At 38.6% G+C, this 26,282-nt stretch overlaps 1 protein-coding gene and 1 long non-coding RNA gene across 3 annotated transcripts in view; one reads left to right on the forward strand and one right to left on the reverse strand.

Moving 5' to 3' along the window:
• Positions 1-26,282, reverse strand: part of dlp (dally-like) — a 117,290-nt gene that overhangs the window by 12,430 nt on the left and 78,578 nt on the right. The window contains exon 2 of the mRNA XM_012376917.2: positions 4,824-4,994. Coding sequence (XP_012232340.1) covers positions 4,824-4,932 — 109 coding nt within the window. The 5' untranslated portion in view covers positions 4,933-4,994. The remainder of the gene's footprint in view (positions 1-4,823; positions 4,995-26,282) is intronic.
• Positions 1,362-3,273, forward strand: LOC105677986 (uncharacterized). Of its 2 annotated transcripts, XR_010887779.1 has the most exons (4): positions 1,362-1,539; positions 1,674-1,823; positions 2,545-2,699; positions 2,949-3,273. It is a non-coding gene; the product is annotated as an uncharacterized lncRNA (long non-coding RNA). The 2 variants fall into 2 exon arrangements; XR_001101643.2 differs by lacking the exon at positions 1,674-1,823 and having other exon boundaries at positions 1,380-1,539.

Here is a 26,282-nt window from a genome sequence, read left to right on the forward strand (position 1 = left end):
TTTATTTTCGACAATTGAGCAACAATATTTTGTTTCCTAATTTTTCACATGTTGTTGTAAGATCTAGCGTTGTTAAAAAGCGAGCAAAAAAGAACGCAGCGAGTAAAAAGTAGTGAAAAATCGAAAAAGTCAGGCGAGACTGTAATTAAATTTATTTAAGTGCATAAAAGAGCTCGCGCATTCCGTTATACGTAATGTTTAAAAAGTTTTCTTGTATTTCTCGAAGCAGTTCTTCGCGCGCATGCAGCTGGCGCTTACGGCAATGGATAACGTTCGGAACGGTTTCAAGGAAGCTCGAATAATTATCGTTCTCGACACAGGCATTCCGAGGGCATTCAAGTATTGTGCGAATTGTTAACGCTACCTGCCGCATTGATGCTAATTACGACGGCGTACACGCATTCAACAGCTGCCTATTAATTGCTGCAGAGCAGACGGCTAACTGCAATAGCGTTTGTTTGTGGCGCACAAAGTTGCAGATACGTTGTAGGTTGGCTGGATAGGGTCGCTTTCGCGTCGTTATCTTGCAGACGTTTGCCAGTACATATTGACGCGACAGAAGGTAATGGGAACGCGAGTGGAAGTCAATATAAATAAAACGCGGCGTAGACAAAATTCCATATTTGTTCCAAGAGTTTTAGTCGAGCGTAGTTTAGCTGATAGATATATAGAATGTCAGTTCAAAAAAAAAAAAAAAAAAAAAAAATGCTAGAACAATGTAAACGCTGTAGAATTTTGTATTGCAATATTTGCTTAATTTTTTAATTTAAGTTATAAATCAAAATTACAAAAATATTAATAAAAATATATAGACAATATAATGAAAAATCACATTGATATCATTTTTGATTAAGAATACAATAATGGGCGAGAAAAACGCAAACAAATAAATGAATAAAATCGCGAATAAATTGAAAAAAGAAATGAACGATTTTTATAAAAGACAATTTTTATCAAGTGACAATATGAAAATTTATGCACTTGTATTGTTTCATTATCGAATTATATTCGCAAACACGTTTGGTCGACTCGGACAAATCAAATTTTAGGCACCTGGAATTCACACATCTAAAATGTATATGCAAATGCGAATGTGCGAAAACACTTTGGGGTGGACGGTTACTGGCAGAAATGTACAAATATAGAGGAAACGATTGGGAATGGCGGATATCCTGATGATCCCTTGCGCCATTTACGTGACGGAAAACGCGACAGACTCTCCCTATAAATCGTCAAACAACAAATCAATAAAGACGCTTTTATTTGCGGCGCAGGCGGCTTTTATCCCTGCCGAATAGATTCGGTAAGATATACGAGATATCTTTTTTCCACCGCGCTATTTCCCGTCGACTATATATTCTTCCTGTAAACTCACGAATTTGCAATTGATTTTGGTATAATTAATAGAGGTCAAACGAATGGATCAACTAGCCTCACTAAGAAAACTCACTTGTTTATATTTTACATGGGCCGCAGACTTGGCATTGTTCTGATGTCGCGTGTACAAGAAAGACGTACAGACGGATGAATCTCAATTTGGTAAGATAAACCGACATTTGTAAAGTTACTAATTTCTGTTTCAAACTGGATGGAGCATTAAACTAGATACTGTGTTCGGTCTTTCTTTAATTTTCATCTCCACGAATTTCTGTGTTATGTATTTTTATTTTTAGTGCAATTAAAAACCACTGTGGAATGTAGGCGTTGCCATATTTTTTCTTATAGCTCATCATCATTTACGTCATTTTATTGTGTCATTAATTGCCACACATTTAACAAGTTTTGCAATATTTTATGGAAATTTTACATTATTATAGCATTTGGTGAGCATATATGATAAAAACTAAAAATCTCGGGCATCGTAGACAACAAAATTATCGTTTCGATTAATGTAATATGTTAATTGAGAATTATTTATGTAATGAAAATTAATAGCACTCGGTTTGATGATGACATGATTACATTAATGAATTTATTTGTCTCATTTGTGATAAATTCTGTTTAGTAAAACTGTTTCAACTGTTGTGTACATTATACGCGTCATTCAAAGTTGTTTTGTGATCTTATCAAGCAATACATTAAAGCTAAACACTTTATTTTCTCCGCGTAATTGAAATTACATTTTGCTTGCATTATTTATTATCTTCATAATTATTATATCTTCATAATTATTATATTAATTGCAAAAGTGGAAAACATCACATTGTTGTAGAGTGTTGATATATTAATTATTTATATTTCGATATAATTTAATAATTGATTTCTATTAAATTTGTATAAAAAATTTACATAGAATAAAAGGAAATAACAAATTTATATAAGAATATGTAAGCTGTTGAGCCAATGTTTGTGCAAATTTGTCTGTACTTATACATTTTAGATGATAGATCTTAACAATTATATAAATTATGTTTTTTAAAATATAATAGAATATAATCCATTGGATCTGATTTACATTATATTAAAATAAATAATTCAAAATGAAAATTTAAAAGCAATATTCTACGATTTCAACATACAAGATGATTATTTTATTACTTTCAGGCAATTGAGAAAATTGATTAAAAAGACTAATAAAAAAAACGAAGTGACTTGATTTCAACTTGAATTAACTTTTTTCTGTGAAAGAAGGAATTAAACAATATTATACAAGATGAGGCAAACATTGTGGACCGTCATCTGTTTAATGTTAATCTTTGGTAAAATGTCAATTTATATTGTTATAGATAGTTATTTGATGTGTTAATTATTTTTTGAATCGTGCATATAAAATGTGCAAAATAATTTTGTACTGATACATTTTTATTAGAAACAAACCGCGAATTTTGCCACTAAACATTATAATAAAATTGTTATTAACGATATTGGTTTGTAATACAAAATTTTAGTAAACAAAATTAATCTATTAACGATGAATATGATTATTTATTGTAATTATTTTTTTTTAGACAACGCTGCGATATCGTTCTCCAGCAAGTTCACCAAACTTGTAACTTCGAAACAAGAAAACAAAGACTATGTATTTTCTCCGTACTCTAGACTATTTGTAGACAGAGATTTATGGAATCAAAACAGGATTAGCATTCAACGGAACAAAAGTTATTTTAAATTTTTTCAACATAAGACTTTATTTTAAATAATATAAAGAAACTGTTATAGTTATTCTTACAATTATGATTACACAGAAAAGTGTACTCTTGATAATAAAAGCTTCTATTGTGAAAAGTTATTATTTTATACGATTAATATAACCATTTTTATTACTTAATACAACTATTGTCTTTTCTTATCTTTTATTTAAGACATGTCACCGCCTTTAAATCATTTTGCGTACACCATTATTTTTTTTCTCTTCGTATGTTGACACAATCGAGTCGATACGTTCACACAACAGAGCCTGCATGCAGATGCCTCCTCGAGCGCACGCACGAGACAGTATCTGCATTAAGTATACGCACGTATGACCCTCGTGGACACTCGTCGATGCAGTCTGCGGTTCCTCTTTAATTAGAAAAAAACCTCGCGAAGGCTCGCTCTCGGCTTCGAGGAGCGCGCGGCTACGGCGAGAGGTCGTCAACAACCACTCTTCCGTTTCGAGCCGTACCGCCGTTATCTCTGAAATCTTCCTTTCATTCCACTCACCCCAACCCTCCGCCCACTTTGGGACGCGTAAGACGAACGAGAGTGCGCGTCCGATCGTGTTTCGAGCATGCCATTTAAAAAAAAAATGCGCGGAATGTCCAGAGGGTAAACTCGGGTATTCGCCGAGGGTGGCCGAACGAGTGGGGTTTGGTCGGTTAAACCGCTCGATCATTCGCGAGGGTGGTTTTCGTGCGGCGGAGATGAAAGAGATACTTCGCTAATCTCGCTGTTTAAAATATAAAAATTAAAATCGCAAATCTTATTGCTCATCTTCGCACTTCCTTCAACTTTATACTTTATATGTTTGATATCTTTCACAAAAGTTTCCTTCTCGCAACTTCAAGTTCCTTTTTCCGTACGTTCGATCTCATGTTATAATCTTACATTGTTCTTACACGGTGAGACTCTTGGAAGACTCCTTCGTATAAACAAAAACGAAAAGTATCCCTTCCACGCCTCGCCTTTCCGGCTGTTGGAAACTCGAGTCTCTTACTATGAAATATTGGCTTTACTTTCGGATGCTGAATATACGAACGCAGCGCGTTACTTTCGAATAAGTGGATTAAAAGGATTTGAATAAGGCGATTAAAAAGTTTCGCCGGTGTAAAGCGAATAAAATGCTGGCCGAGATGGAAAGCAGAGGAACGGTTTACGTTGAAGTTTGTATCGGAGACACGAGAGGGACTTGTTAATCGCGAATATTAAAACACAAAATTTAATTTCCATCTCCTTTACCCCAAAAGGCTCCTATCGGAGATGATACGCCTCGTATTTTTGCCTCAGATTTTGCCTAAGATTTAAATACGTGTTATATCTAGAATTCCATCGTATAATCCACATATATCGTATCTTTCATATTACAAATTTATCTCATAATTAATAACGCTGTATTCTCTAACACGAGTAATAATTCTTCAATATTTAAGTGACATGCGCATTGATAACTTTTTACTATAAACTTTTAATATTAATTTTAAAATTTTTAATTTTATATATTAGATAATAAGTAACTGGGGGCGCTTTACTCTTTCTTCCGCCTTCAATCATTCATTCAATTTCTCGATAAAGTGAAAGAAAGAGAGGGAGCGGGCACGTACATATTTTCATCGGACGTCGCAGTGCGCGTCACGCACTGGACGTTCTTTTATCGATAGAATCGGGAAAATATAAGCGCTACTCACTGTGGAACTTGATTCCTCGCGAAAACAGGACTTGGTGCAGTCTCTGGAGAGTATCTTTTATGATCTTCTCGTGCTTGTCGCGTGCCCGTGCCTGTAGTCTCAATTCCATGTCGGCCGAGCAGCACACCTCGCCGCCGCTTCTTGCGCTGCCGCATATTTTCAGTTCCTTCGCTGTAAACAGACAAGAAAAAAAAATACAGATTAATCGACAATATTCTGTAAAGACTGTAAAGCAATCGGCGCACTCGATCGCGAATAACACAATATAAGCGTTCTGCCGTATCAAAGCAAAATATGTTTTCAAATAACATTTCCTTCTCTTGTGTGTTTACGAAATTTCAATATATTCAACAAAATACATCTGTTGTGGCTGTGTTAAAAAATAATTATGTAATAAATAAATATTGTAAGAATGGAGCAATCCAAGCGGCTGACCTATCGACAGAAATAAATTAGCAGTCTAAATTATTTTCAATTAAATACTAAACAAACTGAAAGTTGTAGAATAAAAGTTTTGCTACCGCATTCATCGTCGATCGTCGGTTTCTTGTCGATACGAAAGCAGGGAACGAAAAGGGAAACAATGGCGAGCGAAATGTTTTTACGATATATACCGCAACTCGAGTGTGTTTGAAGAAGGAATACTTGCAGCCCCGGCGCAAGATGCTCGTCGAGAGTTCCGGCAAATGCAATTTAGTTTTCAGAATCCGAGAGACAACGGCTACGTACACAAAGCGCTTCGGGTTTGCGGAGAACGCGCCAAAACATTGTTTTCCCGCGCTTGTGAAGGAACGCACTTCTACATGCTCGCATGTTTGCATTAACGAGTGTCAAGTTCCAAATTAAGCGCAGAAATTACTGTACTCGTTATAAGCGCCTCTTGTTTGCTGCGAAGCTGCTGTTTACTTAAAACACACAGTTAGCAGTAATTTCAAACTTGCTTCGAAAGCAATTTCCTTAACCTCGATTCTTGATTACAATTAAAAAAAAAAAAAAAAAAACTGACAGATACAAAAATACAATTGAGAAACACTGCTATTATAAGATATACAAATAGTTGAGAAATAAATATGTATAGATTTTTTCATTTTCTAGTAAAATCAATGCTCGAATTTGAAATAAAAATTCACGATGTCAATTTTCGATTAATTTGTCGCATTCGACGATGCGAACGAATAAATCACCATGCTTATCGCGCAGAAGACGACGGGTTAAAAAGGTTAATCGGGCATGCCGGAACACCTGAAATTCATCGTTGCTCGAATCCGCGGATGGATGAAAATCGTTCTCACGAACGCGATGGATGGAAATCGCCCGGAGAAAAGTGCCATTGTTAGGCACGAAACAGGAAACATCCCGCGGGCTTTTCCCATCCCCCCTCGTCTGCCGCCTCTCGCGCGACTCTCTCCTTCAACTTCGTGATTACCGTTTCGGGGCGGTCGGCACGAATAACGCGCGCATTTTTGGGGATGAAACGATCCGTCCAATGAAAGAAGGGGTCGGCGCTACCTCGAGGGCACTCGGATACGCCGAGGGTAAATTCGGAGGTAAATTCGGTCGCTCGTTGTCGCACGGCTGTTTAAAACGCACACGCACACGCGCAGCCTTTCACGCGTCGCAGTGTTCACGGTCGCTCGTAATCCTTTGCAACACTTCACGAAGTAATTACCGGATTCGTCACCGTTTTAATCCTCTTAGCTTAGCTGAATGGCACTCATTACTTGTGGCTTAACAGAATTGAAAAATATACGTACGTACGTGTAAAAAGAAAATAATAGCGATTCAATCATTATATTGTTTATATCATTCTGTTATTTGTAATGTTATCAGTAAAGTAATCATAATAAGAACGGCTAGCACAATTTTGCAGAATATGAGAAGTCGTACAGCTCAATTGAGCTCGCGGTTCAAATGATAATTTAGCCGTCTAACATCGCCAATGTCGTCATCGTGAGCGAAGCAGATCAGCTAAAATCTAGGATGAAATCGTGTTTCGAGACGTATATAACTTAGTTAAGTTCCCTGGTGAGATCAAATTCTCCGGCGACGTTGCACACGCGACACAGATTCGTCGCTGTGCACGATTTTCCCATGAGTGTCGCAGATAAACATGTAGGAGCTGAACTCCTTATGGGACTTGACTTGACTTCACCGAAGTCTTTTCCTGTGATATTGCTTTTCCTTTATAAATTCTTTCCGTTACGGTAAGTGTGTGCGTTTGTGTTCGCGTGCGTTTGTGCGAAACAAATTAGAATACTTTGTCTATTCGATAAAATAGAAGTAAAATAAAAATTATCAAATTAACGTCTTCTAGAAACAAAAAAAAAAAAGATTAACTGCATCTACAGTAACTAAATGAGTTGATATTGCAATAAAAGATTTTTTTGGTAAGTATAATTACATAATTAAAGTTTACAGATGTAGTAATTGTTTCGAAATGTAGAATCAAATAAATGATTAAGCGATGCAATGTGGAGCATAATTGGTCACGATATCTTACAATTGAGATACATCTTCAGAATTTATCCTCGACAACAGAAATGCCGTAGCGCGATACGAAGCAACTGCGCGTCCCGATCGGGTTACTCTCCGTTGCTGGATCAAAATTGGATTACTTTTCTCGTTAACTCTTTGCATCGATGGACGGGGGGTTGCGGCGAGCTGGATAGGGGTAAGAGGAGAAAGAGAAAAGAATGACATGGGCAATCCCGCGGAAATGAATCGGGATTACTTTTACAACGTGTCTCAAAGTTCCCAATGAGCGAGAGGGGGGAGGGGTTTGTTGGGAACGCGGGGGAGTGGGTATAAAATTAGCTTAGACCGTCCGGTATTGGCGGACAAGTGATGTAGCTATAAGGGTTGATAAAGGCGATCGAGGGTAACGACCGGCTGACTTCCGGCAAAATCGTCCGGATCGATAAGTACGTGGTTTGCTCGGAAATACTAAAATACTGAAAAAGACGGGGCGACATATTAGAGAGAAACTATTGACGACGTTGAAATCGGTTTCTTTTTCTTCGTCAGCGCAAAACTGGCGATTTTACAATCGCCGTGAAATTTGGAATAAATAAAGTAACTAGTGCTTGGACAAATAAAATTTTATGATAACGTCAAGTTATAATAAAATGTTTATATACATTTTCCTATCAGTCGCGATAAATTAGATAAGATATATTTCGTTAAGAATAAAATTATTTTATAAATATTTATATAACGTCTTTTAATAATTGTCGTACGTGTTTACGCGTTAAAAATTCGTAGTAAAAAGTTCCCTAGCGTCCTCCAAAACTGATCTTCTTTCTCGAGAGCATGAATACATTCCGCTATCCCGTGGAATCTAATATCCGTAATATCCCATTCGGGAATCGCGGCTCGTGCGAACAAGCCGGGAAAATCGAGGGAAGACTTCGCGAAAGCTCACGCGCCGCGGCTTTCACGAGCGATTAAGATGCCTCGCAATATACAGGTACGATAAATCTCTCGACACGTCGCCGTCCGTGTACGGGTCGGTGTTAAAAGGGGTTATAGAACAAGAGAGAGAAGGGAGCCGGCGCGGTGGTTCGAAGGCTGTTAAAAGCGCTCCCGAAGAGCTCGCAGCATGGGTAAAAGCTCCGACGAGGCGCGCGTAAAAGCTCCGGGCAAAGCGTAACAGGGCTATGCCACTGCCGTCGTTTGTTAGCGACGTCGCGACGCCACTGAGACGCCGAGATATCCGTCGTGGCGCACTTCCAAGACAAACGGTTTCACAAAGTTTCTTCATAATTGTTAAATATCTTAAATAATTGAAATAAAAAGAATATATTTTTTTTTTTTAATTATAAGATTAGAGCTTAGATCATTTTTGTACCTAACAATAAGATAAACTGCAGAAAATTGTATAGTGATTCAGACAACTAAATGGCATAACGAATAACTAAAACAATATTTAGTTTTGAACTTAGTTCCAAACAATTAGAATAAAATAAATTGTTAAGGCACTCGAATTTTTCTGTTATAAATAATTATAAATGTCTGACTATTATTTTATTCCTATTTTAATTAGATGTTATTGATAACATTTATTTAAATTTAAGATATGTTGCATATACGAAGAATGTAAATCAACGAAAAAAGGAAATAGCATCATATAGCATAGAATAATCTCTTATCCTTAATAACACTTTATTTCGAACCTTTGTTATTTTTGTGTTTAATTGCATAGTGATCTCAATATAACGGAGATAATTATTATTCGTCTTATAAATTATATATAAGCATTTTACCTAGAATACACGCATCAAAAAATAGAATGTAGAAAAATAGATCTTATAATCGATTGCCATGCGTCTAGACTGAAACTGTGTCAATATTTTCGACAAATTAACCGAGATTATCGACGAAATTTTTGCTTCGTCAGAAGTCTCAAAATCCGTATTTCAACCAAGTTAAACAGCTGTGCGCAATCTCTTCAATATGCTTGATTTATGGTCCTTTTTACCTTCAGCGAGCGGGGACGGTCTCTAACTTAGGTCAGTTCCAGGATCGATTTGTCCCGAGAGTGGTGCGACGTATACACGTGCCGATGCACCGCCATCGTTCACCGAACAGGCTTAACGGCCGATTAACTCCGGATTAATTCGAGCGAGCGACGATCGTTTTCTCGCTTTGCCTCTTCATTTATTTACCTTTTTTTTATATACGAAAGGTCAGTCTTTGCGCTCGTCTCCGTTTCGTCATGTTCCCGTTATCGATCAGCGTTTATAATTTACGCGATCGTACCTGATAAAAAAAAAAAAAAAAGAAGAAAGGACCTCATGCGTGGAAGGTCAGGAAAGCGATATTGGTTGGTGAACAATTTTGTGGGGGGAAACTATGGTCGGCAAACTCGTTGGATAAAATCAATGGAACGTCTTGTGTTCATGAAGACAGCGAAGGAATTTAATTCGAAGCTTTAATTAATTACGGCGTCGCTGTGTATCGAACATACAAGATTGAAAGAGATGCAATGAAAGTAATTACAGAGCTTAGGACAGTTCACTATCACAATAGTACGCGGGAAACCAATAGCTCAGCATGTATAATATACATACACATATATACATGTATATCTTGAGAATATATACTGTATTCGCATGGTTCTGTACAATTGACTACGCGCGCGATCAAATTCAATTCGCCATTTCCCGTTTCTTCCGGAAAATTGGCGCATCTGCGTGTCACCGCAGGCCATCTTTCCGCCGAAGAGTTGACTCGTAATCGAATTGCAACACTTTCCGCAGTAACAAGACGCTTTTTTCGCAACGCTCCCGTTTACCGAGAAAAACACGTCTTTTCACGCGTCGCGCTGTTATGAAACATAATAAGAAATGTAAACGACACTTTGCATGCAACGGCTTTAAAAATATTAAAAGTTATACTTAAATTTCTTCAGTTAAATGTCCAATTAATATCTGACAAGTTTTTAACACGTTGTACGCTTCATTAATTTACGGCTTTTCAATTAAAAATTTGTTTTTAACAATAATAATATTTCCTCTTATCGTATTTTTGACCGCTACACGCTGCTTCTCTATTTTCGAATAGAAAATAGGTTGCCTTCGACAATTTTTAATTGTGCTTTTTGGAAACGCTCGCAGTTATAGTCAGAATAAATTACCATCAATGCAAAATCCGCGCTGCAGCACGAAATCAATCCGCATATATGTGCATTTAAAACAATTACTCTCGTCCCGTTTGAAGAGCATGCCGTCGATCGGCGGGACAAATCGACCGTTTCCGTTAAATACTTCATTCCATTTTTTTCTGCTTGATAACCGATTGCGCTCGTAAATACCTAAAAAGACTTATTTAAATCATTGTTATTTTTAATATCGATTGCTATCTCGTTTAAAATACGTACTTTTATAAAAAAAAAGATTGCAGCATGCTGTGTAATAAAAAATTATGTAAAGAAAATGAGATCTGCAAAGAATAATTTTCTTATAAAATCAAGTTATTTTTTAACGATCTAATTAAGAACTATGATAAAAATATTATCTTTATCGATTTATATAAATAACTTAAAGGAATAAAAAAATAAAAAATAGAATAATGGAATAATTAGGTTCAAATTTCTTTATAAATAATTCTGAGATTGGGGAAAATATTCACTCTGCACTTCTTCGGGATGTCTTTCTGATAGTTCACTTTGCGTTACTTCCGAAGATCTTCGCAATTCTTACAAATAAAGTCAACCCATTTTTTCAATAAAGACTAGTTCGCGGATATCGCCAGATCCACAACAACAACACTGCATATATTTGCTTTACAATCGAGCGAGTATGTGCTAACTCAAGGTAATTCCACTAATGGAATCGGAATATTGACGTGCCAATAAATATTTATAGGCGAGGGAGCGCGCGCGCGCGCGAACAGCGGTCGTGTATTTGCCAGACGATAATTGTCAATATCGAGGTATCGGACCTCGCGAGCTTTCTCGGCACGAAGCATGCAAAACGCCACGCCGGGAAATGGAGAAATTTCCATTGTAAGTGGATTCCCCCAAATGACGACCGCGAAATCCGATCCTGCGATGCGGCGGTATCTCGTGTATTATGGTGCAGTATTCATGCCCGATGAAAAAGCGAAACAAAATGTTCTGCGAGTACATGTATTCGCGAAAAACGTCTGATCCCAAAGTTAAGAATAAAATTAAAATAAATCTGAGTTGACCAAAAGGCGACAACTATTGATTTTCAGAATTTTTATTTTAACAAATAAATAAACAAATTTGACGCTAGAAATTGAAAATTTAATAATTTTTAATTGCAGTTGGAATTCAATAATTTTTAATAAGTTTTATAAAACGCGATTTGGCGTGAATTTTTCCAATTACTTTTCAGAAAAATTGCATTTGGTTTCTCGCTTTTGACGTCATAATTTCTATAACTGCCGTGACCGGTTAACGGTGATAATATCGTCTATTTTCGAAATCTCTCCGAGAATAAAAGGGGAAAAGAAAGAAAAAAAAAATGCAGACGCTAAGTGCATTGATAAGGATGACTAATTACGAACAAATTCCGCCATGCGTAGGTAAATCATATCGCGCACACGTGGCGCACGCACAAGAGTCTCGAGAATCTCGAGAGACATATTTAATGTCTCTACGTCGCGCATTTCTCTCGCTAATAAAAAATAAAACTCGCGCGCGCAGCGGATCACGCGAATGTAAATTAATCGCGCCGACCAAAACAATATACGTATCCTGAGATTAATTTCGCAATGTCGCGACGGATGTGTGAAACCTCAGGATTAATGTCGAGGGTGTATGTACGCGCAAGAACGCATAGAGGGACGCCATACGTGTCGCGAGGTTAAAAATACAGTGATAAGGATGACGAATTGGGAGGAAGTGGCGTATCGTGAATTTACACGACGTTCCGTGTATATCTAACGACGTGGATGTGTAGCGAATTTTTCTTACTAATTTACTTATTAATTCAATTAAAACTGCACGAGAGCGAAAAATAGCAGCAATATTGATAGAACGTGAAGTTTGTATTAAAATTTCAAGTAAAGCGAATAAATTCCGCATATATTCCGGTTTTATTAAAAATTTGTTAAATTAATAAATTGCAGAATTATATTACTGCGTTTGAAGAATTATGTACATTTGATATATGTATTAATTTTAATTATTTCCTCTTAAATAAAACCCAATGTTTAAGTTTAATTAAGAAAAATTATAATTATTGTAATGTACGAAAGATATATAATATTATGTTTGAACTGTCGTGAATATTTCTGTCGTTAATAATAACCGGAAGCTAACATGTGCAATCGTACGCACATTTGTGATTTGCTCGAAATATTTAGCTAACAAGACAGACCACCGCGAATTTTTTTTTTTTTTCACACACTATTCGCGATGATTGCATTTTAAAGTTAAATTATGGTACACAGTGCACGTTTCTCTGTGATACTCGTTTTGTTCATGCATGTATCGAGAGGTTGATTTTTTTATTTTCTAGCTAATTCTTCACCGTTGTGTTTTTTAAACAAATAATCTGCTAATAAATAACAGCAGTTATGTATCTTTAAAGTGCAATGCAAAAGTAAGCAAACGGAATATTATCTTCGAAAAAATAAATACACATATATATCTCTTCTTTTTAAACCCTGAGAATTTTTTTAATTCGATATCGCAATAGTAATAATAAAATAAAGTTTTTCAAAAAATAAATTCTCTGGAGATCGATTGAAAAGTGAGGTTTTATTTACGTGTTTCAAACTTATATAGCCGAACTCTCGAACTTTTCATCTCTTATAACTCTGAGACGATTGATGCCGAGGATTTTCGTCGAGAAGAAGTTCGCCCGAAGTCGCAAAGAATCCGCCGATGAAAATTCCGTATACGGCCCGGCATTCATCGCCGCGAAATACAAATGGCAACAACATCAAGTAAGTTCCGCCGCGAGCATCCACCGTGGAGAACGAGCGACGGAACTCCCCCGGCGTTTGCAACCCCTAAATATTTGCGGATCTCCAAAGAACCAGAGAGGAGGAGGGAGGGGAGTGCAGCAGCGAGGAGACGCGGGAACGACGAGATTGGCGGCGATGGCTGTTTCGTGTGGCAAAGTAAAGCGTCTTGGCTGAAATTGAAAATAGGGCGGAAATTAATGGAGGCTCGGTCTCGCGGATGCCAAATATTTGCGTGGCAACCGACACGACAGGAATCTCCATGGAGTCTATGAAATCCCCGGCGCTCCTTTCCTTACACCCTCGTCAACCACCCATCTACAACTTCGAGAAGGAGGAGAGGGATAGGAGGGCGGGAGGGCAAGAGATGGTGGACCCTTAAATCACTTCCTTCGGGAAAACTGGAATTTCCGACAGGAAGTCGGCGATGCGATCGGAACATAGCAGTCGTGGATGCCAAACGGTTATGTTTGAGCGCCTCCGTCCTTTTGATCGTCTCTTTTCGAAGTTCGATACGACGTTACGTAGTTACTTCCTCCTTGATAAAGATAAGAAAAATAACGTTCAACCGTATTGTCGCAGTTGCAGCGATAAGCATGAATAGCTTCGAAGGAAATGGCAGAAGGGAAGCAGATTTCAATGAGAAAGTTGCGCTCTATTTTATCTAAATTCAACCCAAATCTGTTTTTATATAAAATACTGCACAATCGCTGCTGCAAATGTAGAAGGTGTACAAATGTGGAATGTAGCTTTCCAGTAATCCCCTTGCATTAATTTTCACTTTAATTTTTCTGATTTCTGTATTCACAAATTATTTCTAAACTGCTTCCTAATTAAAATTCGTGTTTATCTCTCAAAAATATGATTGACATTTAAAGTAACGCAATAATAATATTGTCGTATATCATATGCTGCAAGATTGATCGCCGGCGACAAATACGGATCGTTTCGCGAGCTCGTCCGTCCGCTAAACAGAATAATGTGTCCCTGGGGAATCTTTTTGCGCTTGCTATTACGAGGGAACGACGACCATAACCGCGCGCGGCGGGGCGTACGCTTCCGAGTATTCGCCATTATGCCGTCCCGTCGCGAATCCTTGTTAAATATTTACCGACGGCCGTCAAATCCGTCCCGTGATGCCTTCTTGTCCGTATTCCGCGAGAAGAGGATGCCCTTTCGCCCTTTTCGCGCGCGAGTCTACACGCTTCGAACGATGTAAACGATTCGGCGACAGGATTCGCACCGGACATGCCGCAAACGACACGCTTTTCACGCGATTCACAAGCGAAAATGCACGGCTGACAAACGAAACTAACGATCTCTCACGATAATTGCGGGAGCACGTGGGTAAACGCAGAGGGGAGCGGAAGCTTTTTCCGACACGCTCCACCACGCATCCCCTCGCACGCGCGTCTCAATGGCGACATGTATACATACGGCAGCGGCTGTGAAAGAAAGACGCGCCTGTGAAGTTTCACGTGGCACCCCACGGTCGCTGAAAATCGAAACTCGTTTGCGCTCGATAATCGAAGGCGGGCCTGGCCTGCGAACCGAGCGGCCGTGGGCACACACACACACACACACACACACACACACACACACACACACACACACACACACACACACACACACACACACAAACGTGTACGTAAATGTACACGCACACGCACGGGGACCCTTCTGGGTCGATGCCATCAACGGGGTGGTTCATGCGTGAGGGTCACTTCGATTGCGAGGTCGGCGACAAAAATGTTTCAAGTTGACTCGGCTCTGCTGTTTTTGCGTGATTGTATCTCCGATATGAGTAAAATTTAAGTAAGATTTCCAATACCTTAAGATAAGCCTACGCCTGATAAGAATACGCTACATGGGTTTCAAAGAACAAACTATCTACAATAAAATGGTTACTTAATCTATCTTATTTACCTCTAAAATGGTTAATATCGCAAAGTTTATTTGCATTGCAGATTGAAAAATGCATTTCGGATAAAACTCAAATATTTTTCAATATTATTTGCATTATTTCATTTCAATTTCTATCTTTTATATTTTTATCTTTTACTAGAAACAAATTAGTCCATAATTTATAAAAGTGCGCAAGAAATATATAAGAGAGAGAATATTAGAACAAATTTTTACATATTATTTATATTTTGAATATATATTTTCTTTTCTGTTTCTATCTCACCCCACTTCAATCATGTCTCGTGCAATATCTATTTATATTCGTCTTATTATACAGCGATCGTTTCCAACTCATCGTGCAGTAATCTTTTTTATAGGGCAACTATATAATCCCGTCTTAGAGACGCCAAGAAACTTCACTCTTACTGCATTCGTAAGCGCAATTGCACACGCGAATTGAAATATTCAAACCGTCGGGATAGCCATCGATCCACAGTCCATATCCGACCGGTAGCTACCGGGTGCGCTGGCACAAACTGATGCAGTCCACGGCGTCTACGCGCCACGGAAATAGACGAGAGATAAAAATTGTATATTCGAAAATCGTGACAGAGATAAAATCATGTTGCTGCAGCGTTAATTGCTGATATTCGTTCGTCGCCTTCGACTCGGAGGCGCAGCGACGAAGCACAAGCAAATAAATCATTACGTTTTTCAATTAATTATAGGATTTATGTTCTCTATGATTCGACCTTAATTGAAGACATTTGATATTTTTTTTCTATTTTAAGTTAAAATGATCGATTATAGAAGATTAAGCTGAGTGTGAATGTACACGCGAATGTCCACTTAAGAGTTTTATCGAGAATCAGTCTTGAGAGTTGAAAGCTATGATGGATTTGATAAGTTCTTAAAGTTACATGTCTGAGAAAAACATTAATCAAAAGAGAAACAAGAATGAAATTACCAATTACTACTTATTCATCTTCTTTTTGCGTACAATTTAAAATAATAAAACTTATTATGTTATATTTTATTAAACGACAGTATTTATATTAATATTTTATAATTTTATGAAATTGGATAATTGCACTTGCAACACAAGTGTTTTTCAACAACATTAGCATGTAAAATCCTAGAAAATATGCAATTCTTGCAGGGATACCGCCTCATCCTCCGCGCCGTCGGCGCAATACTTTCCGCGACGCGCGCAAGTTCGGAAACTGCGAAAGTCTGATGAAATCGGATCGCGTACGTCGTAGATACGCACCTGCGACAACACGGCGAGCGAAACTTTCCTGTGCGTCCTGTCGCGGTGCGCGCAGGATTTAGGGTGCTTTAGGACGAGGCTTAGGGGCGGCAGAGCGATTTCGGATATGGAGCGAGGGAGCGCGAGCGAGACAGAACGCGGGGTGAGAAGACACACTGTTGCTAGGAGACACCCTCTTCCACGTGTTATATTGCATTACCCTATGCGACTTGTAGGGGGAGGGACACGTCAATTGGTTGCACGAGTAGGATCGTCGCCGGTTTCCGCCGACGTTGTCGTCTAGACGGAGGAAAATGACGCGGTGTGGTCAGGATGCGTGTGTAAAGCACGAAGCTTCCTGACCTCCTCCACCTGGAAGATAAGCAGTGCGCCGGGTATATGTGTATGTGTGCCGTGTATGTCGTCCGATGTCCACCGATCCTCAGACATCGTTAATCTTCACTGCCGGAAGACGTTCGTGACCTCTTCTCGCAGACCTCATGATGCACACCGCGGTAGGGAAGGATCTTAAAGGATCATCGTTTGTCTACAGGGTGGCTCGAAATATTCTCGCCATATTCTTTACAATACTCTTTCGACTGAATTGATAACAATTTTTCTCCGGATAAAAAACCGAAGCGAGTCATTATTCATTGCGAGATTCCAATTATTTATACTTATTTTTATTTGTATTTTATTTTTTTTTTTAATTTGCATTTTTAAAATAAAAACAAAAATTCTATGAATAAAGTTTATTGAATTGACTAAAGAGTCTGATTTATTTTCAATCAATCTTAATTACTCGAAAAGAGTGTAAATATTTATACTAAAGGTATTTCTATTCAGGAAGAATCGATTTCAAATCAATCAGAGAATAAGTGAGAAAACATCCGATGATCTTTAAATGCTGTATTTTTTTAGGACTTCTTGAGGGCCATTGAATCTTAAGCCTTATATTTATAACACGTCGCAGCGGCGCACGTTCCAAATTTCGTCTACACGTGTCATGAAAGCTTATTTAAGCCCGCGGCTGAGTGATTCTCGAGGACGAGGATTGTCGAGGACAAGACGGCGAGAAACGGTAAAGAGCGTTCGTTCTAACAGGTGGTCCATAAAATAACCAAACCATCGAATAAGTTTCGTGTGAGTCGACCTATTCGCGGCAGGCAGGAAATTTTCAGGATAGGCGCACCTGCGCTAATTAATCGGCCGAGTTCCTTCTTTTTCATTCCAGAGTTCACCGCTCTTTCAGGATTTTCTCTCGCGTTAAGCATTCTAGTACTCTTCTTACGCCGCTATGCTCGCTAACAAGTCTTTCCACGTCAAATTTAAATTAAATTTAAATGGCCCGATAACCAAGATATTTTGATGTAAAGCACTAATTAAATAAAAAATGCTTTTCCTGCAAAGAGGTCATATTATTATAGAAAAGCAAGCGATTAATTAAATATACTTAATATTCAACGGATCATCGAGGTGTTTTTAAGGATATATGTCACGTTGACCTGTCAAGTATAAATAAAGCGAGAATTCATACAAAGAACTCATAAATCTGTCAAAACTGGATAAAAAAAAGTCCGTAGATCGTTCATTCGTATTCGTCGCGCGTGGATTTACTCAGAACTGGCCATCTAGACTTCGTGTTCGAGATTCAAATCGGTTTGGTTAAACCCATGGGCTACCGGGACCATTATAACTTAGATACACGAAAATGCACGTTTCGGGCGCGTATGTTATATACTCCATGACAAGCGTCATGAAGTCTGTTCATGAATTCACATAAACTCGCGCACGTAAGATAGATTTACTGTTTGATTTCACGCAAAGATAATAAATTTATGTTTATATACACCTTGACTTCTTTCCAGAAGATAAGTAGTCGAATTTGAATAAAAAAATAACAAAGGCAATCTTGACCCGATTCCAGCAATCTTATGGTGATTCGACAGTTCCTGTAAAGCTATCAGAATATTTGCACATACATTTATTCAAATAACCTTTCTCAACCTAAAGAAAGACGTTTTATCGAGATAATTTACATTCTAAAAAAGTTGTGATAAGCGGAAATTAAAACATTTTAGAAACGATAGGTTCGATCATGTAAAATTATTGCAAAACCATAGATTCGATCATGACTCTTGCTTGCTAATTTGAAAGTGATAAGAAATAAAGTTAGCAGTCCTAAAGAATTTCAATTTTAAAAATGGGGTAGATATTTCTTATAAGGGATGAAATTGGTATTCCAATAATGATTCATGCGAATTGGGATTCATCCATATCTTCTGTCGACAGATATAGCTGCAATTGATACCGAGTGAAAAATTTCAGCCCCATTCTCGTCACCATCCTATCGGGAATCCCACTTTACCGCCCTTAATTCCCTCACGACTGAATCTTGTATTTCCTCACCTGCCGCGTCGCATACGAATGTACGCCTTCGCGGCGACAAGCCTCGGAGAGCGACGACGCTTAGGCAAAGAAGGGAAGCGGAAATAAAGAGGGAAAGCAAGCCGGATTATATCCAGCAGCGTGCGTAAATTCGCGGTTATTTTATTTTGCAGCGGCGTGGTAATAGGAGAAAAATGTTTACTTTTTAAAAAACGTATGGAACTTTTTCCAATTAGAGCTTTTTCGAGTTTGCAAAATTTTTAATTGCATCCTTTATATGATGTAGTTGAAATAAATTAGAATTTCTTAAATTTATCATAAACTATTTTGAAAGAACTTTAATTCGAGTGGCAATATATATATATGTAAAATATATATATATATATATATATATATATATAAAATAACGTGAAAAAAATAAATGTTAGTATAAAAAATATGTAAAAAAATGTGATTACGTGTTTCAAAGATCAAAAGTTTTTAGAGAATATTTCAGGAGAGAATTATTATTGTAAAAATTTCTTTTCCTTCTGTTGGGGAAAATTGGGCATATGACGACATCAACTTTTATCTACCTTCTCCTTTTACGCCACTGGCATAAACGCGAGGGGGAAGATTCGCGATCGTCGGGGAATCGGAATGCTAATCCGAGGCGAGAAGAGCCGCGCACAGTTTTGCGGGCGATTTTCCCGCAGCGACAATGCGGCGCGTCACGAGATGCACCGGCGCGTGCATTTGCATTTTGTGCACGCACAGCGGTGCGGCGCCGCATCGACCCCGTGCTGCTCTCATTATCGCAGACAAACGGCGCTCTTTTGGATAATTGATTGCACGCCGATGTAACGAAACGGACGTCGCACTGCGATGCCGAATATTTGCGGTCTGGCGGCGGTATCGAAAACGCGACGGCCAACGTTGTTGATTTATTATTTATCGCGCGGGCTTTTATCGCGCCGATTATTATTATTGTTCGACACGATTACGCGCGAAATGAGATTTCGATCGTTGTCATGGGAAAGCGCGGCTTGTCCACGGCGTGACGATAGCGGCGGGTGTGGGGCGATACGCAGGATTTTACGAGGGTCTTCTTCCGTAACGCGTGCCCGCGCACTTGTAATCGCGAAAGCGAAATTGAATTGGAATTAAAAGGGTTGACAAAATGCCGAATTAAATAAACATTGAAAACGGATAAGCATAACAAACGTGTAGAAATTTGCGAAATTGACGCTAATAAACTTTTTTAATTTATATGCACACCTGAAATAAATAAATAAAGTGTTATAATTAAGTTGATCTGACACCCGATTAATTTTATTTATGCAATAAACCTTAATTTGATCTGTAAATCTAACGATATTAGAAAACTTCTTATAAATACAATAATCAAATCAATGATCTCGTCTTGAATTCAAAGTCCAAGCCTTTCGTCTGAGTCACGCGATATCGCTATCTTTAGCAACTATTCTAATTCGCGAGGAGGCAATGCAATTAGGAAGCTAATCCGGCATCGCCGTCGAGACGGCGGGAGTGACGTCGACATGACGACGCGTCTTCGCGACCCCACGGAACAATGGTCCAGCGCGGGATCGCGATCGGCATCTCCGCCCACGCTGAAATAAGGCCTCCTTACTCCTCCGACGTGGCGTGGGCCGCGATGGGTTTACAAAGCGGAAGGTACGAACTGTTGTTTATCGTTCCGAGTTTAGATCGGCGCCGGTTCGACGTGGGTGCACCGGCCAAGGGACAACAACGTCCGGCACGTTTTCTAAACATAGGCGAAACACGTGGTCGCTGAACCGTGCTGCGTGCGCGCGCCCGCGAAATGCCGACGAACCGTGTATCCCGACGTCGATTTCGATACACAAGCGCCTCTGTTAGTTTTTTTCCTTTCCGTCGGATATATACAGAGATAGCTAGAAAACAGTCGCGGCGCAAAGCTCGATACAATCCGCGATCAAAGTTTCGAATTACGGGTTTTGCGCTTTTGTCTCGACTCGCTTCGTAAACCTATAAAGTTTTAAAAAAGGTTTACAGAACGGTAAAAGCGTATGGAGATTGAGAATCGCAAAGCGATCGAGATACTTGAGTAATATTTCGCGAAAGAAATATCAACCAATCGCTAAATATATATAGAGTTCTCCTCAATCCGATAAAAGTATCTCTGCGATTATTGCAAAAATATATCTGTGCGTCATCGATCGCCCCTGTCAGTTCATTCAAATTGAACACGTCAAAACAGTTAGCACTGTCGATTGAAACTGAAATTCCGCGCAATCGCTTGTTGTGATTTGTGGATTTAATTAATCATCGAGCACAATAACCGGAAATGTTAGCGTTACTGTTTCTATTATATATTATCGCGTTTGGTGTGCGCAAACATTCAAGTACTCGTCTATGTGGTGTATAATGACAACTGGCGGCAAAGGGTTGATCGCATAACACAGAGGTCGTAACCACGTGGCCTGCCAGTTCGTTTATGCAGAGCTCTGTCATTGATAGCATTCTAATTATGGAACGTGAGTTGGTTCCGCTGTTGCCGGATCGTTTAATGTAACGTTTAAATTAACTACACAGTGAATGCGCGACATGATGAATTCTTGTTCATCAGTGGAAAATAAAACTTTATCCAAACAAACACACAATTTCTGACTAAAGAAATATTAAACAATTCATTCATTCAATTTACATTCTATGAAAGCGTTTCAAAAATGTGACACAATTTTTTCTATGCAACGTTTTAATATTTTATACTTCGTACTTTTTATTCGCAGCCCGGCAATGAATTAAACAGATTTACGAATATCGGATATGTAATTCACTTTTTCTTCTTCCGGAATCATTTAAAATTTTTACAATATTGAATATATTACGAATATATGTATGCAGATTCTGAGCAGAGAATAACATAGTGCGGTTAAAACTGCTTAGACAGCACGATTTGCGAAGGTCTCGATTTCCGGTCGAACGCTTCCTGGCCGAATAATCGAACGGTGTGACGTCGCGACTTTTCGCTACGCCGCCCAGCCATGAAGAGACGAAGCAACGAGCGGGCTTTCGCGAACATTGTGCGCGAGTGTGGACAAACGCGGTTAAATCGCGCATGAAATGGCCCTGGAAACGGCTTCTACCACCCGGGGAGATCGTATCTATTCCGCTCGTCGCATTCGCGAGTCATAACACATACGGGATTTGTCCGACAGCACGTGAACTTACGGCGCGTTGGTTGTCGCGGACACGCATCAAACGCAATGCGACGGATTTCTTTCGCTCGCATGCCGATAATGATATACGGGATGTCGCAAGAGCGCCGGATATCCTTTTTAACCGCAGATGTGGACAATTCGCAGTCACAATTTGTATCTTACTTTTTACTTCCCTTCAACCCGAATTTGTTTACCGCGAGTTTTCAACCTTCGGCACTGCGCACTTCGCTAATTTTACTCTTGAAATTTGGAAGACAATATATTTCAAACAATTATTATCGTAATAGGATTACATTCAATATTTAATATTTATACTCGCATTAACGTTAATAATTACTAACAAAAGCGCACGCACGATCACGTTACATGTTTCAACGATGTTATATATCAGCGGAAAATAGGAGAGAAAGTTATTAATTCTTAATCAAAAACGGATATTGCATTTCGCATGGAACAAAGTATTATAATTCCATAATATTGAACAAACGAATTTTAAAATTATCTAACATGGATATTATCCAATAATAATTATTATTGCATTCAAAATAAACAAAATGTTCGGCATTTGAGTAATTTTACTGATATTGAAAATGACCAACGGAATCGAGAGTCTAGCGAACGGACGTCGTGAAATATTTATGATAAAAAGCTTTCGCTTTGAATCAGATCTACCCTCTGTTCGCGTTTTCTTTCTTCGATGTTTAACTTCTCGCAAAAGGAATTTCTTGCCTTATAGCTGGCGTTCTTGGAGTTTAATTAAAAGTTAATATCCCGCCAAGAGAACTAATTATTGTGCTCAAAGATAAGATGAAGGTTAATTACATAAAAATTTTCACGCCGCGGAAATGTAGTGGAAAGAAATGCTAGTCATTTTCCGATCCGATAAAAATGGATCTTCCTGTAAAAGAAAAGTAGCGGGCAAAGCAGTGACGAGCGAAAATTCGCTGTGAAAGGGCGCGCAAACATATCATTACACTTCGTGTAAATACGTGAATTAATATTTCATGAAAATAACTTTTATTAATCAATCACCTTTGTCCGAAACGTCAGCGATCAATGTTGCGGGGCAATATTCGTCGCGTGCTTCTGTTCATCCGAGAAACTCGTGATTTATTAGATGGAGCGCATAAATCAGAGTTGTTTCGTGTAACACACGTGTGTCCGCGCGCAAAGTTCGGGAATGAGTTTTAGCGGGCCAATAGGGTCGCGTGGAGTGTTAATATTTCATCCCCTATCTCGGACCTACCAGAACTCGAAAGCTGAGCACACATATACACAGCGCCGAAAGAGGTCGTATTTATTTTATTCGATCGTCGTGCATCAGCCGCGTGTATATAAGTACGGATATGTAGATACGAATATCCGAAAGGCATTTAGCGCCTCTTGGCGCTCCGCGCGTTACGCGCGCCATGTTTATATACCGTTCCGCAGATAAGGCAAATACGGTCATCGATATTGAGACGTTTTTCACATTACTTGCCCTTATCGCGGAACATTTCCGAAAGAGGTGTGACAGATATTTGAGACCACCGATTTTAAAAGTGCCATTTCTAAAATGGCACATTTTATAAGTGGCAAGTCGTATTTTTAAATGGGTGCTTTCCATTTGACGACACAAGTCGACACAAGCGTCATTCTGTTTTTTTTTTTTCAACATCCAGTGAACAACAAAGGTAGAATACTTCTATCGATTTGCGTTGCTAAATGGAAAGCACCCAGTGTTATTTTAAAATGTCATTTTTGGAATACCACGAATTATTTAAAGTGCTCTAAATTTGACATTATTTTACAATAGTTTTTGCAAAATTTAATTCTCGCTATTTTTGTAATAAAAACAACTTTATTTATAAACTAGAGATTTCAAGAAATTTTGAAAAAAAAAAACGACAGGAAGAATGTATTTAAAAACAATAACTTTATATTAGTTCCATTACTATAAAAATCGATTGGTGAAGTAAAGCAGTTAATCTAAATAAAATATACAAATAAAGCATAACACTTTTAGTAAAAAAAACTTATTTGGCGTAAGTAGGTGCAAATATCTCGTTACGATCAATCAAGCGGAACGACGCGTCGTTCGACGTTTCTCGTATTATCAGCTTGGAGACGATCGTAAATTCGCATAAATTTTAGATAAACACGAGGACGCACTTTATCATTTGGGACGCGTGCAAGTGCGTATCGAGTGACATCGAGAGGCATCGCTGGTTCGCGAAATGCTGCGATGGTGCAATGATCGATTAAAATGGAACGGAAATAAACCGCGGAAATGCGACCTGCCAAATGAGATTAGATTCATTCGAATTAAAGTTCAGGCAAGCGTCTTCATTAGACCGAGGTCATTAATCAAGCGATAACTCGAGCAGCAATTGCCCGAACGAGCCCTATCGTCTTCTCTCGTCATTCGAGAGAAATAACATCGAGTGTTAATAAAGAAAAAAATAGCGGGAGATTGTTCGCCGCGCGCGATAATCGCCGAAGTGTTCGTCTGTCGCTGACAATTTGCTGCTCTGATAATGCAATTAAACGCGAATAGAGTTATCAAACCAATAAATAAAAATGATATTTCTGAAAGTCGCCAATGAACCTTCTGCGGGTAGATAGCATTAATCCAATACTGACAATGAGTTTCATTTGTAATCGACGTAGCTAATTATGTGTGTAGATGGCTTTAATCTAAATAATTATAGAAAAAATACAATAAACGTTATCTACAGTAAAACGTTATATCTTTAAAAAAAAATTAATAGATTCCACAATAAATTTTTGATAAAGTGCTGTCAGATCGATTTTCTTCGCAACAATTTCATTACAGAAAATATTTGAGTCTCCACACTGTGTAATTTTATATATTCTTTCACAGTATTTTACATATAAAAGCTTATAAATTTTTTTTTATATCTCAAGTTTTATAATTAAATTCAAATTCATTCATTTCACTCCGATCGATATAAAATTTCGTAGTGTTTAATATAGTGTTTAATGAGATTATATAGTTGAAAAGAGAGGATGGTGAATGATTCAATGTCGACGGAACATTAATGCGGGCGCCAGATGGTATCACGTGAACATTTGTTGACTGCGACGGAAGAAATTCCATTCGTCGAAAAAGAAATTCCACGCACTCGACATATGAGTGACAGAGTGCAACTTAATTGCTCAACGAGTCGTATTATGCAAATGACGTGTCCGTCAGTCATGGTTAATTGACTAAGCGCAATTCCAGCTATTCCGCGCGCTTGAATGCGAGCTCACTCTGTCACTTGTGTCGTTCCGAAGGTGAACGTTTAATCATAAAAGAAAGGCCTATTTCCGGTGTCATAATTCCTGCTGCGTGAAAAATATGTAAGCCTCTCTACACTATTACCGGGGTGCAAAAAAAATGTTTCAAAAGACTCTATGCTAAGAAAAAGCATTTTTCACCTCGCACAATGTCTACCCATTCCATTCTTCGCCCGAATTATCGTTTATCCAATATTTAGCAGAATTTTCAACGTCACAGCATCGAAGAGTGAAAACTCCGAAGGTTGAAGAAAATAAAACGGTTTTACAGTCGAGCTCTTTATTGGGCAATTCGTTTATAGTATTTCGGCAACAAAAGGAATTCACTCGCTCGACGGCTTTTATTTCGTCCGTTCATAAATCTGCCACATGTCATCGTCATCATATAAATGCCTCTATGTATTAAATAGATGCGAGCGCCACCGAATGAATTTGGATGTCTCGCCTACGATGAATTCAAATGGACGTTTCCGAGCGCTCCGGGCGTAACGACGAGGACACTTTGCATTATTAATATTGGCGCCCGCGCTCGTGGTCGAAAGTGTGCTCGGAGATTTGACTCACAGCCGGTGCGTAATTCACCGCGATATTATCGCTCGTTCTGAAATATTCTGCATTCCGTAATCTCGGCAGAACAATTTACGAGGAGCGATTAGCAAGCTATTTTTTCAACGTCTTGATAAGTCGAGAGTGATACAATGAGACGTGGTGAGAATCGAAGAATGCGACATATCGACATGTATGGGCGTGTTCCGTATTTGCGTTAAAATTTCACACTTAAATTCCACAACGATCAGATAATGTTATCTAGAATAGTTGATTTTACTGGTAAAACGATGCTTAAGACAACAAAGTTACAAGGAAGTGACAACGCAATTTCGTATCTCTCAAAGACGAGAGGTAAAAGAGAGACAGATAACAAAAGAGACCGAATCGCTGGAAAGTTGGACAAACTCTCAGGCGAGGGGCGTGTTTGAGCTTGCGCTCGATCGAGGG

The sequence above is a fragment of the Linepithema humile genome, chromosome 1 (assembly GCF_040581485.1).
Source record: "Linepithema humile isolate Giens D197 chromosome 1, Lhum_UNIL_v1.0, whole genome shotgun sequence".
NCBI lineage: Eukaryota > Metazoa > Arthropoda > Insecta > Hymenoptera > Formicidae > Linepithema > Linepithema humile.